The following is a 15708-nucleotide window of genomic DNA, read 5'->3' on the forward strand; positions in this document are numbered from 1 at the left end:
CAGTAATAGAAAAAAAATACATTTCAGAGAGATCACCTTATTCTTATTCAATGTCTTAATAATAAAATGAAAGGCTTCGGTAATAATCTGATTATATTTTCATTTTTATGCATTATACACTTAGATAAAATAAGACAAATGTGTTATTTTACTCTGTGATTTGCATGAGAAAAGATTTTTTTTATTATTATTATTTTCCCTTGCAATATTCCCAATTTTCTCCACACTTACTATGATAGAATCAGGCGAGCGATTTTTATGTTTTCGGCTTAGCTGCAATAGCGATTTAGTTTTATTTATAAAAATTGTGGACGAGATTACCAGTGCAAAATATATGCTAATGCAAAAGTCTTGTCCGTATACAATATTATGAATAATACCAGGAATATAAATTACTGTTCTAAGTTTATTTTATTTGAATGTTGATCACTTCTGCACATATCCTTCACAAATAAGTCACACTAGAACGTATAATAACACAGCCGACAGCGACCGAATCCAATAACCATTCGGCATGCCCTAGCTCATTCTCACGAATATGCAAAAAACTCCGTGGCCATGCAACACCGCAAACTGGTTTTCTGGTTGCAGAGCATTGTACAACGCCATTTTATTCGCGGTATGCTTGATCGTGCCAATTAATTTGAATGGATCTTTGCATCCGGCCCGATTTACAAGCACTTCTGAGCAGTTGTAATTAGCAAGTCATATATCTCGATTACAAATAAAAAAAAGCTTTAACACAATACACGAAGGCACAAAGTCAATCGGGCCACGGAATTTGAAATAGACAATTTCCATCCATTATCTACTACGAAACTAAATAGATGTATAACTTTTTAAATGAATTTATTCATTTAAACCGAAGCTCAATGCATCTTAACACTGAAAAGATTATTACATTACATTACTCTTTGATTATATATAACACCTACAAAATTTATAGGGGTACCAAAACATTTTGAATATAAATGTCGATTTAACTAGGTGGTACAAATGAAGTGCTACAAAATGAAAGATAGCGAGGCTCACGTTTTAATGATTGGAGGCAGATATGCATTCGGTGGTACATAAACAGCCTCATGCAAAGATCAACCATAAGTACAATATAGATACAGGTAAAGCTATTAATACTAACTGAACTGCATATGTTTTAACAAAGACATGCAAACGTACCTTTTGTCAGGCGTCGGCGATGTGAAGATATCGTTATCTAATCCGAGAACCGGATCCACCGCGGGGTCCATAACTTCCACTTTGACACGCACTCCATCCTCCGGGACATCGGCGTACGCGTACGGGTCCTGGAAGGGTTTTACGTCGGGGGGGCTCGTCGACCGTCTGTTCAGGCGGCACGACTGCAGGTGGTTCTGCAGCAGCGCCTGCAGGTGTTCGTGATCGGCCTTCAGCTTGCGTATCTCGTCCTGCAGCGACTGCTTTTTCTCTTCGAGCTTGTCCGTCTCCTCTTGGAGTTCGTTGGTGTGATCGAGGCGGCGTTTGCGACAGCGCGCGGCGGCCATTTTGTTACGCTCGCGGCGTATCTTGCGCCTCTCCTCCTCCTCGGGGGTGAGGTCCTGTGGAGTTTTGGTGGGTCGCCTGCCGCCCATGTTACGTCTCTTAGGCGCGGGCAGGCCGGGGCTGCTGCTGCTATCGCTGGCGGAGAGCGGGCCCGGCGACACGTGCAGCGCCGTCGTCGGGCCCGACTCGCAGTAGCCCACCGTATTCAGGATGCCTGAAATTATTTACAAAATGTTGATTAGGTATGCCGATTAAACGATACAATAATAGAAAACACTGTTAGAAAACCGATGTATCATATGAGAAAAAATCTAAAAACAGTTTCAACCCGTCTCTAGTCTCTTTCAGGATGAGTCCTGTTTCAAAACTGGGAACATTATAAGACATTACATTTATGAGTTCACGGCACTATATAGGCATTGGGAGGAGTATGGTGTACCAACCGTAATTGTTGGCGTGCGTGACGGAAGGTGGCACGAAGCCCGCGTGGTTGGCCTGCTCGCCCCGGCAGTTGGTCAGCTCGATGTAAGTCTGCTCGAAGTTTCGTAACTGCGTGGGCGTGATGGTCGCCGTGGTGCGTGTTGGCACCCCCGACTGGAGGCCCTCAAGGTTCGCCAACTGGGGAAGATAAGAAAAATTGATTACGTCACCTGCTACGCTTACAAAAATAAAATGGTAAGTTCTTCCCCTAAAGACACAATTTAAAAACAGAACAATAATGTACTTAATTTTAAATAGTTTCAAAAGTGGATAAATTACAAATTAATCGGCAGATGTTCACTTTGACCATTTAATAATTATTGTGTCATATCTTAATATTAACCGTTTCATTTAAATGTGTTTTATACAAGATAGAGATATTGTAGCTAAGACACAATCTAAATTTTACACCGCTAAAATTTATTGAAAAGTTAGAAAACTTAAATAATTGAAAATACTTCGATTTTTGACTTAAGGCAATCTCACCGATATACATTAAGAAGTATGTATTTAAAAAAGTATGTTTAAATTGAATGCATTAGTATATTTATATTGTAAATAATGATTTGAAATAACGGTCTGCAACTGTTTCCGTGCATATATATTCGACAAAGTCCGACTAGAGAACATAGTTGATTATAATGACGGATAGTAATAATAATAATATGCACCAATGTTGCGCAATGCCAATGTTTATTTGTTATCTTGTTTAATTTGCTTCCACATACCGATCGAGTTTTATCGGCGCATTATTTATACACAACTGTAATAACAACACGCGAATTTAATATAACTTACGAATCTTCTACAGCTAATTTGATACCTCCGTATTGGGTCTTTAAACTTTTTACACCTGTACCTATGTAGTACCACGTGTATAGTTTATATTTCATTTTTGATAACTTCGTAGATACTATAAAAATGCGTCAAGCTTTCTATCATTAAGGATTGTTTGATACAAATTCTTACACATCCATCAAACGTTATCACAATTAGTTTGAGTGTAAAGAATGTTATTAATGTAGTTAAAAAACACCAGAGTACCTCGACGATCCCGGAATCGGGCTACAAATACAATGTCGATATTTCTCGCACTCTTGCCGGTTATCTCCGAACAAGACAGTTAAGGGGCAACATCAACTTATTGATGTTATGTTAAAAGCGTTCACATAAATCTTTCACCTCGCCTTATTTTAAATAGATAAAATAAACAAGAAGCTACTAAGAGCTGTGTTCCCTGGATGCTTAAATACTCATTTCTCATTTAGCTACAAATTTCTTGTAATAAAAACTGAAAATTATTATACGAACATACATTTACTAGTTATTACTTGAAATGTGTGAAACTAATTTGTTGACTTATTTACATAGTTGCCACTATAATATGATTTAATTTAACAGGAGCAACTGTTAAGTGTCTGGCCGGCTCTCCTCAGTACGATTCAAATGTGCGTGTAAATACTTTAATAAACATATTTTAATCTGTTTATATGGGCCAACTGTTTATGATAATAACCGTGAGCTTAAATTTTATAAGGTTTACGTTTTGCCGTAACGCAGGTGAAGATTATCACGTTAGATACACCGGCAAAGTGACTCAATACCTAGCACATGACTGCATCTTTCGTAATGCCAATTGAAACAAATTAAGACAGGGAATTGTGTGATACATCTTCTAGTGATATGAACGTTTTACTCGACCATTACCCTACTATACTACATGCGATTAATTTCTAACTCAATTCATAATGACAGACATAAATTTTTTTACTTTTAAATTTAATTGAAAGATATTTTATTAAATAAATGTTATTACAGCATTCAAGAATTTTAAACTGAAGTTTGTGGAACTTAGTTTGTTGACGCATTTTCAGCATTGATATAATAATGTATACATCAAAAATTGTTATATTTTATTTCAAAAGGACAACTAGAATTTCAGGCCGGTTTTTCTAAGCAACTTACTCATGGACGAACTACACTTGCTTGTTTATAATGTTAACATAATTGACTATTCTAAAGAGGGCGAAAGTAAAGGATTACTTGGAAAAAGAAAATTTAAATTTCCTATCGTTACTAACAGATTGAACAAATCTGACAGATTTAGATAAAACTTTTCTTAATATTTGTCCGTTGTAATTTTTTTACAGTGTACTAAAAAATATCCGGCACCTAATCGTAATATTTATACGTAATATATATGTCTTCAATTAGAACATATGTAGAATTTTCTAGAATGGGTCCGTAATTTTGATTGCATAAAGTATCACAACATACATAACAGGTGCTGCAACGTGCAAAATTGACATGTCTGGCCTACTTCCACCGCAGTCCCACTTATGCGAGAATTAGGTAATCGGCATTAAATAAACACAACGGGTTGAGGTGTAACAAATATAGCCCACCCTTAATATATACACTTCGACATACATTCTAGTTAGTCTAACGTCTTTAGTAAATTTGTTGTGTTGGCTTGTTTTGGCGGGAAGTGTTAGATGAGGGAGAGCTTTGCGGCAAAGTACCTGCTGGCACCACAGCTCCGTGGCCAGGATGTTGGCGAACTCCAGAGGATCAATGTTCTGCATCCCGAAGTCGCTCAAGCACGTTTATAATTAGACGCTTACTCTATTGTGTTGCGCTTTTTGCGCCGCGACACCTTCGTGCGGTTCGAGTTAGTTAGTCGATTTGTTCGTTATAAGCCGCCCTCGCAAAGTTTCGGTGTGCAGTGGATGCTGCGCTTGCGTCCGACCGGCGGTCTGTCGTCCGGTGATGGATGGTTCGTTGGCGAGGCGTTCGCTGGTCGCGCCGGGTTTGTGGGTCTGGTCGGGTTGGTTGCGCTGGTCTCGTTTGGTTTCGCCGAGTGCGGTTCGTTCGTTCGTTGCGCGCGCGTGCTGCGTGCGGCGTGCTGCCGCGGCGGATCGCGCGCTACTGCGGGCCGCCCTCGCCCGAAACGCTCGCCCACGAGCGACGTCGAATCACGTATTTATAGAACACTCCTCTAACTCCGGAAATATTTCGCATCATTTCGCATCGCATGCTCTCGGTTATCTTAGATAAAAGCCGACGCCTGAAAAAACCAGACACGAGAGCCTTATCGGTCATCGTTACGCACGCCGGTACGAACCCAGTTTTTGATCTTTATAATGTCTAATGAAATTTTTAATCGCTTACAAAAATTGAAAAGTGTTATATGTATAGATCAAAGAATGTACGAATTCGTAGTATTTAGCATAATACATTTATTGCGCTTCTTTTTACAGTTACATAACATTAAGGTAATAAAAATGGTGTCAGACAGAAGCGTTGGCAGGCCAGTAGGCGGGAGGCTCGGCTGGACCTTGCCCCAAGGTCGACGCGTAATGTAGGCGCGAGGCTCCTTCGCATACAACCAAATTTGGCGTGGATTGTTCAAATTTACTGTCTGTTACCTAGCTTAATTATTAGTTCCACATAAGGCAAAGGCATGGTTTTCTCTAATATAGATATTAATTCAAAATGACGTTTTATTGTATTCCCCAAGTTTCAATCTTTAGGCGTTTTTATTGTTTAAGCTTGTGACAATAATAAAATCTTAATCGTAGGTAAAAGTATTATAATTGATTACTATTTGTTTATCTCGAGCGGTCAACCTAAACGGAATAAAAGGTGTAATACCATTTACAGTGACCAACCAATATTCATTTAATTAATTTGTGCATCGAAATTTGAAACTTTTAATTGCAAAGAAAATTATTTCATAAAATCTTGTTTAATATTATTAGTATTGGTTATACAGCAACAATTTCGAAATATAAATTATTCTGATATTGATTGCTTTACGAGATAAGAACAACAATGTGCTTGTTATTAAAGTCAACCGTCTGAGTTTAGGCTCTTCGCTTCGTTCTCGCTTTAGTTTAAGCTCTTCTTAGATCAGAGCGTTTGGAAAATTAGTAGACATTATTAGGGAAGTTAATCTAATTCTCGTTTTAACTAATGTCAAGTTGGACTCTCCTGATTAGTAGTAACTTATGGCGGACACCTGTAGATAACTACACTAATGAAGTAGAGTGAACGGCTCATGATCCAGAGGTCTACCAGCTTTGAGATGGATCCACCAAGTAAATGCTTTCACGAAATAACCACTAAATCAAAGAGCGGAAGTGTCTCTGAGAGGAAGAGATGGGAAAATATAAAGGTTGTGCATGACATTAACTAAGAACGCTGCATGAATCAAGAAAGCTAGTGTTGACGCGGACTTCCCACATGCAAGCAGGTCGCATTACGAACGAGGATTGATTTTGCTCGCAATTACCGGTCAATCATATTCCTACGCTCATTACTGGCGGGACAAAGCGCTCCGGAAGGCGACCGCCCGCTCAATTACTACAATTGCTTAAATGAAATTCGTCTCAAACCGACGCGCAGCCACACCGCCTCTAATTGTTCACGGTGCTTACCTAGCAATTAATTAAACTTTATTTATTAACTTGCATTCCTCCTTGTTACTTTTAATTACGGTCTAACAGCGAAGGGAGAAATAATTTTTTAAAAACGAAAATCATATGTAAAATTGTGCTATAACAACACGTGAACCAACGAAACACTAAAAAATAATGTTTTCGGGCTTCAAACAGTTTAAACCAGACTCTGCAAATTAAACATATTAATATACGTGTATATCCAATAAGATAGTATTATGAAGTGTCTAACCCGCGTAATATGCAACTGCCACTTGGGCAGCACTGCAAAGTCCTTTCAATACGTACAAATTTTAGCTGTATTTACTCATAAGAGGAAATTGTGTAAGAATTATAGTAAATAATTATAAAACGCTGTCGTGCCTCGCAGCTGGAAGAAGAAAGATCCGTATCAAATGGCGACAACCCTCTCCCGACTGTCTGCGTTTAGTAAAAGCGAAAAAAAAATATTGTAAAAAAAAAAACTAGTGATACAAAGTAGAATTAATAAAAAAATATATATTTTTAATATTAAAACATGACACTAGGAAATCTTCATATATATTTAGTTAAAAAATAATTATCGTGTCAGCTGATTGTTGTCCATTGTAAGGTATAAAACCGCCAAAATAACTGGTGTTGCGCAGCCCGCATGCAGCGATAGAAATAAAAGATAATGCCGCAATCATAATATCATTGCAAACGAATTAATTGCAATATCAATGACGCGAAACCAGCTGTATGGTTCAAATAATACGGGTTTTGGTTTCTAATACGATATTCGCGGCAATTAGAATGTACGATGATTGATTCGCGACGACGTGACGAGAGTACAGCGGGGTGCCCGGCGTGCCGCACAGTACGGGACGCGGGCTCTGTCCCCTGAATTCTAATGCGCATTGATGCGTTTAATACCAACTTAATAGAAGCAATCTGTGACCTGATCGTTTGGCCATTAACATCACTCCGTTCTCTCTAATATTTAAAAAAAAAAACCTTAAAGTATTAATCAACCAAAATCAAATTAGTTACATTATTTACCGACAAAGTATATATATATATATATATATATATATATATATATATATATATATATATATATATATATACGCACATAAATTAAAACTTATTTTTATACATATTTTTAATTTAAATATAATATATAAGTATGTATATTTATCTGGGTAGTTATAGGTACTCATTTCATTGGTCAATTACATATCTATAAATTTAAATAAAATATAAGTATTTGAGAGTTCCAGGCACATTTGAGATGAGCCCAGAACAAACTCTGTCGGATATTTTTTGTTATCAATTTCACTTAAGTCATTAATATACCAGTCAGAGCAATTTATATTTTATTATTAAATAAAAGGACCTTCGAATTATACAAATTTTGTACTACGATCGGTCTCGTGGTTCGGCGGCTAATGAAAAGTAATCCGTCAGCGAAGGTGACATCACCACTATATCTGGGCGTGACGTCGGATATGCTTGAGGTAGGCGCTTGTACTATGCAATGTATGACACAGAGTAATTGAAATAATGTGGGTATTCCTACGCTTCGGTTCTAAATATTGGAATATGTTTGACTGGTAACGAGGTACACTGTACTCTGGATTAATCGAAAATTAAATATAGCAGCGTTCTTTTTCGGGTCTTATTCGAAATCAATGAGAGAGGTCTATGTCAAGCAGTAGACGTTATAAGGCTGTGATGATGATGAAATATACATTCTTTAATTATCAAGATTATCACTTAAAGGATAATAATAATACAGTAAAACTTATTGCTTAACAAAACACAACACTAAGAGCCTCCTGTGTTGTAAAATGAATTGGGTTGAAATAATATATCGGACTCGTATGCAGAGTTTGATAATACTTGAGAATATTGGGTAAAAATAGAGATCTACGATTAAAACTAAAATTGAGAACATATTTGTTTTGCAAAAGAGATCCCATCCGACGCGGACCCTCTTGGAAAAATGGTTTAAAGAAATCTTCTTACAGTGACCTCACAATATATTCATGATAATATTTCTTACGTTTCCAATAACTATAATAAATTCAAATAATAGGGGACATCCATAGTGATGATCTATAAGTCCTACTAAAATTTCCAAAGTTGCATAAATTAATTTTACCTTGATCATTAATGTAGGTAAAATAAAATTTTAATAACTACAATACAAAACTTACCAGATGCATTTCAAGAAACAAATTAACATTAATCGATTCACATTTAATTTCGTAAAATAAAATAACATGGGAGGTATCAGAAAATCTTTCGAAATACGATACTTTCATGTTTGAGAGATATTCGATAAATCCGTATCCGCGCAAAGGCATATGTAAACACCCGTGTTCTGTTATCAGAGGGATTGTGAACCTAAAACACACGACGAACGTCACCCATTAGAAACACCGGCACGTTATTTAAACTATAAACTCGAGTTCATATTTAGTACTATCAGTAGCCGGTATGAAACAATTATAATACAACATGATATGAATAAATGCATGCAAAATTGAGGTTCATATAAAAAAAATTATATTTTATACCGTGAAAGTATAATTTAAATATTTGCTCCAAAATACCTTATCATCATTTATCGTTAATTTAGCCGTAGGAACTCCATCGCTGGGCATAGGCCTTCCTTATAGATTCCTAATAGGACCGGATGGAAGCGGCTTGCACATCAAACGTCTTCCGACGACCTTAAAAAAGTCGAGTTCAAGGTCCAACTCGCGGATGGACGTGCCTAATAACCCGACACAAAACTCGAGTTAAATTTAATATTGTTATCTACCAAACTACATTTTCCTCTAGCCGCGCGCCGGCCAACACCGTTATCGGACCAGTCGTATTTTCCTCAAATCGCCTACTAATGTCGTTTAGTTTTCAGTTTCCTGAACGCATCGGTCACTGTTTTATTTAGCCTAGTATCAGAAACACGAATCGTTTCTCGTCATGTATGAAACCACCGTCTTCCGACGATAATGTAATCATGTCATAAAAACCATTATTTGATTTACAAGACAATTTGTTTTTTTTTTTTACATAAAAGCGTTAAATTTTTTAACAATTATGTTATGCAGACACAAGCGGTTACTAAATAAATAACGTATGAATAACTTTAACCGATACTCAAAATCATGCAATATTTCAATCAGACAGTAGTATACTCCATTAAATAAATTATTGATAAGACAAAGAGAAATGTAAGTCTAATAAACAACACGCAATAGATAATTATATTATCATTCTACAATTGTTTTAATAAGGTTTTACAAATATCTACACAAATTAAAGAAAATGCTATCCATAGTTGTATCGCTAATATTTTTAACATAGAAATAAAAATTTGTTATGGTAAGTCTTAAATATAATTAACTCTATCGTAACCCTCTCATTGTTTACAATACGTACAGGGACTTGAAAATGATGGATAAGTTACCAGAATAATTCGTATTTTTCAGTGGCGGGGCAATAACAGTTTGGAAAGTTCTAGAATTATTGCGTTATAAACAACACCCACGTATTTCGCGTACAAACACAAATTTTACCGTACTGTTGTACGTTAAAATAGTTTGTTTATGTTGCAGGAAGATGGTCTTTTCAATAATTAATGATTTTTCTGATATTTAAGTCGGTAATACGAAGTTTATACTAGTGTATTTCTATTATGCTCGTATGATAGGTAATATGCGTAAAAGCTTCATAGGAATGATGGTAAAGCTCGTTTGACAAAAAACAATTTTAAATACCTATCTCCAGTAACCCTTTACAACATGTTACATTATTTTTTTATTGGAACGCGACAAGCCAATAACTTCTGATTGTACAAAGTCTGCAGTGACATTAAACAATATATAATTTAATACGTAATAATCGGTATTGGAAAACGCTTTGATTTTTGGATTAGGTGTATCATATATTTGTAAGAAGATATAACTAATCTGTATAAAGTTTTCCCCGTTATGTAAGGGCGGTAGCGGTGAAGTATGAATTGGTTTAAAGCGTATATTTAATGTCACGTCACAGTGGAAAGGTCTGGCATGATGTTGATGTGCGACGCGGCCCGTACTAAACGCACGTGGCCGCCGCGTGACCCGACCAGGTGTGCCACGCCCACCCACGAACTACGCCGTCAAAATTTTACACGAAATTACGATCTTTTATACTACTGCGCTCGATATGAAAACTACTTAATAGTAACGGTTGATTCGTTCGTTGTGGTATTCAGTATACACTTTGTAAACATTACTTTAACTATTAACACAAAAATAAATACTTACGTATTAATAAGGGCCGCCTGTATGTAACCTAAAATATAATTAATTAAGATAACTGTATGGGAACAAGATTGATTATTACAACTTTTACTGCGGTGAAGTTAATACGTAAGTACCCAAAAATCTATTAAAATAAAGAGATTACTAATCATTGTACTGTTAGGAAATTAAGAAAAAGAAACAATAAAACTTAGTAGCGCATGAAACAACGAAATTTTTTCAACGGAGATGTCCATAAAATAATTAAAGCTAATTCAAGGGACGGGACGTATGGTGGGCACATAAAATTAAACAAGGCCAATGGCCGGTTAAGTTTGAGCAAGCATCGAGCAGGAAATAAACGAGGAAAGGCGCGAAATGGAATAGGACGATAAGCAGCTGCGTATAGCATGCCCGCCGTTACCAAATTAAGTAGCTCCAATATTCACTACAATATGCCCTAACTTATATCGCCGGATGTTTACTGTGATAATAATTTGTCCTTTCTAATACAAAAAATATATTGCTTTTTCTTATTATTCCAGTCACCGCAAAAAATTTTTGAACAAAAAACATTTACTTAAAACTCATAATCAATAACCACCTGAGTCAAATTTTTGTCAGCAAAGATCAAATATTTGACGAAGGATTCATGTTACTATTAGAAAGATATCAAAAGGTCTTAGACCATATGACCATTATAATTACGAAATTACTTCCTAAACCACATTATATAAAAGCGTGTACAAAACACTGTCGGTCTCGTCGCCATGATATATGAAGATTATATGGGTGGAATTTTTCGTACTTAAACTATCTAAAATAGGGTATGGCAAGATTTAAAATTGATTCTATTGAATTACAATTAAACCGTGATGATAACTAGGATGTAATTAATTTTAAATTCACCAGTAAGATTCTTATATATTTATTTAAAACAGTTACAGTCACTCCCGGAGTAAGATTTAAAAAGATTTTTCCTATAATATTAGGATTTCGAAAATAAGCATTCGACAGTGACAAATCGATAAAAATAATTACCAATAAAAATTATTGCAGATCTTATAGTCACAAAAATAATAACGCTTGTGAAATTATCAGGCTGTTGACCCGGAGAAAAATTACAAAGTCAACTTAATGCAATCGAACAATAAAAATTGATAACAATTTATGAAAAAGATACACTTTAAAATAATATACGAATGCGTCTAAACTCGAAGTGTGTTTAATTTCGTTTTAACAAAAATGTACGCTGGAGTGATACGATTAAAGTACATTTTCGTGGGAGCTGTCCGTATATAAAACAGATTGTTTATACCGGAGCACCGCCGTATCTGGCAGTCTGTGTGCCGCTCATTAACTGGCCGTTAATTGCTCCCACTAATAGCGTTGCCTGAGTTAGAGGATTCCTTGAACCGATTCTACGCAACCTCTGTCCGCTGCTGTTTTATATCTCACATACTCAGGCAATCTCTGGGGCGGAGGAGTGTTTGAAAAGCCATTTATTAAACATGCACCTAAGTAACACTTGCACTTAGATATGTATAATATAAATTAAATTATCTCTTGGTTAATTATTAATAAATATTATACTAACAAATTTAAATTATACTTCAAAAATTACGAACTTTTGTTATTACATTATCACAATAAAGTATAGGAAAGGAAATAGATACGTAATATTCACGTACAACCAATGGTACACCTTGTAGTGCAGGTTAAGAAATTCGACAGAAAAATCTAGACTGCAGAAATTTATTTCTTTAACACAAAATTGTTACATAACCTCACTGGTATTATAACGGGTATAGAACAAGAAGACAGCGGTAAAAGCATTTATCGAGAATATTCTTCACAGACATCCTTGGTGAATCAATTACATTGACAGTTAAATAGTTTTAACTTAAAGGTTACGCCTACTTAACAGTTCAGGTACAAGAGTCATTTACAACTTAACAAGTATTATCCATTACATCCAAGTTGCTAAATTTCGGCAACATGGTAACATGTAACTGTGTGACCATAAAAGGGATTATTAACTTTAACTAACAAATAACTAATAGCATAAATTATTTAAATTACCCATATACACAAAGATAAACAGCCTGGTAGATTGAACAGACTGGTTGAAGTGGCTTTGTCACATAGCGCTCGGAAACAGATAGCCACTGGGGCCTTAATGTTCTGAAGCAGAAGCACGGTAAGCTCAATGGAACACGTGGAACTTTCTTCATTCAGAACTTTCTAGACAAAATTGTAAAGGAGTTCGGAAGATGTTGAAAGCTACTTTAAAAATGTTTCATTGAAATTAGTTCTACAGGGGAGGTCTATGTCCAACAGTGGACATCATGCGGCCTAGATGATAATAATGGATGAACCATATTTTAAGTTGAAGCTATCAAATTTAAATGCATCTTTCTCGAACATCCGGATCAATTTATTCGCACATTTTTTCTTTAAAGATCCTACGACACGACAGACTACTACAAATTACGACAGATGATCACGTAAGAGATTATTTCAGACTACGACAGAAGATCTTAATAACATTTTTTAATCTAAAACGTTTAATGTGTCATTATTATTATTAACTTATATAACATTTTTACATACGTCAATAAGCCTCTGTACAATATTATAATTTAATTGTCCACGTGCAAGTCTCTCTTGATGCAAATAATGTAGATTTAAAAATGTATCATCATTTCAATCGTGATATATCTGCAAGCATTACTTATTTCAAATTAATTATACCGACGAATATGAAACGATAAAGCCTCGAGAGACTTATAATTAGTACGTAGATGGTACTAATTTAACTTTAAAATAAACGTGTACAATGGTGGCAGTAAGTAACACATGCGGTGGCGACGCGGCGCCGACTGGCGCGACAATGACCGTCGCCCGGCGAATAATAAAACAAATCGACGCTGGGCACAGCGCCAGGAACCCTTCCCTTAACCTTTATAAGGTTTTTATACCTACTGCAACCATCGCTGCTTTCCCATTGCCAAGAAAAGTGAAAAGCGCACAAACACTGCAATGAATACAAATCAAATTGGCACGATCTATTCATTATCACTTTTGTGCTAACTGATATAAGAAATAGACTTTTTGTGTAAACTATTTTTTGATATTCACAGAGAGCATGAATCATTAGTTCAGTTCAGTTGGCTGTTACGAAAAAGTTAAATATTATGCAATTAAAAAGTAAGGATCGTTTTCATTTTATGTTTTTAAATCCTTTTTATTTTATTTGACATAGACTACTGCGTAAGTGGAATTTGCAGATTTCGCGGGTTCACATACAATGAATGATATATATATAGAAATATAAAAACTTTTCGATTTGAAGAAATGTATAAGTTAAAATAAAATATGTCGATATACTGTATATTTATAAGGAAATGTGTTTTTATGTAAGAGAACCCTCACGAAAGGATCGACCTTCGTTTTCATGAAAAACGCACCGCGCCACCGGTTCGCGGAAAACCCGCGTGACTCATCGGCACTCGCTCTATCGCGGGTCACTACGGCTTGAGTATTTCGTTCGGCCGCCTCGATTCAAAAACTCGATTACGCGTGTGATTCACGCGTCTATGAATCAGCACAGTGAAAATTATGCTAACGTCACACTTGTTATTCAAACCCGTTGCATCTTTTAAGCCGTAAAATACATGAAAATAATAATAATAAAATAACAATTGTATTATATATATTTTATTACCTATCTCTCGACTTAATCGAGTTAGCAAATCTTCCTAGTGGGATCAATATATATGCTTTTACGATAGAATCTCAAAAAATATTCAAAAAACTACAATTCAATGACATTTTCGTTGAGTTTCCTTAAGCTGTTTTTCTCAGATCTGAAACATTTCATCTAAACAGGCAGTAGATTCAACTTGTTGTCAACAAGGCACGTAATCCATCGTAAGTTGAATAAAGAATTCTTAAATTTGAATTTGTATAGGTACAATCTAGGTAGACGGTCGAAGGCTAAACGACAAGGAAGTTAGCGAGAAAACAGGAAAAACTGGCACAGACCTGGTTAACTAACAGTTAAAGTTTATTGTTAACTCGTGGAAATGTTGGCACGTTCGCTGCGTATGATGTTCGCGACGTAATTTAGATAACTTATCTGTGGCCGCAATTGGCGCCATTCGGAGGACCGGATATCGTCCGGAAATGGCGGGCATTCCGCGCGGCGCCGACCGCGACCGCAGACTGCGCCGAAAAAAACTATAACAGAGCTCGCTTACATTTTTTATACGCTAAGTATTTTGTCTTGTAACTATTGTGTTTGAATAGTAATACTAAATGCCTCGCCATAATGCTAAAGCTAGTTATTAACATTCTAAGAACTAATGTAAGCATATGCACTTAGTTGTTTCCTTGATAACCTCAGTCCGGATGAATTGAATATTTTAGTACTTCATTTCCATACCATTATGCCTATGATTGGCGTCGTTTAACCTAACTCGGTATCTCTTAAGGTGCAAACGTTTTACAAGTATTCAAATATATACGATGTTAAATCAAAAACATTACACAATTTAGAAGCGCATGCCAGGTTATCTGTTTCCGAGAAGTGTTTTAAATCGGAATATTATTGTTCCACAACGATAAGCGACAGCTGCGCGATCGTGGAACAAAGACTGTATAATCTTAACATATTATATTGTTATGCAAATAACATTTAGCTGCAACAAATGGCATACTCTCTAACATAACACGGTTATAGCTTACGTATGCGCATTATCTCGAAATAATTAAGTGGAAGTCAATGTCGCAATTGAAAAATCGCTCTGCATCGGATAACGGCATGTTTCTTTCAAAACTGATGACTACGTATTTTAAACTTCATTTAACGTAAATATAAGCCTTGTTGATATATAAATACTTTGTGTAAATAAATCTAAGAAAAAATTGAAATTTACATTTATTTCGCGTATTGTTTAAATTGCGCTGCAAGGCCCACGAAAACCACTTTT

At 35.8% G+C, this 15708-nt stretch overlaps 1 protein-coding gene across 3 annotated transcripts in view; it reads right to left on the minus strand.

Moving 5' to 3' along the window:
• Positions 1 to 15708, minus strand: part of kay (transcription factor kayak) — a 45009-nt gene that overhangs the window by 3505 nt on the left and 25796 nt on the right. For 2 of the 3 annotated variants that reach the window (XM_068762958.1, XM_068762959.1), the window contains exons 2-3: positions 1962 to 2136; positions 1177 to 1732 (exon numbers count right to left, since the gene is read on the minus strand). In XM_068762958.1, the coding sequence (XP_068619059.1) occupies positions 1177 to 1732; positions 1962 to 2136 (731 nt within the window). Of the gene's footprint in view, positions 1 to 1176; positions 1733 to 1961; positions 2137 to 4520; positions 4928 to 15708 lie in introns of those variants that run through there. The other variant, XM_068762960.1, reaches the window with a different exon arrangement.

The sequence above is a fragment of the Battus philenor genome, unplaced genomic scaffold (assembly GCF_028537555.1).
Source record: "Battus philenor isolate CCGP_79_NKW_IND1 unplaced genomic scaffold, ilBatPhil1.0.hap1 SCAF_17, whole genome shotgun sequence".
NCBI lineage: Eukaryota > Metazoa > Arthropoda > Insecta > Lepidoptera > Papilionidae > Battus > Battus philenor.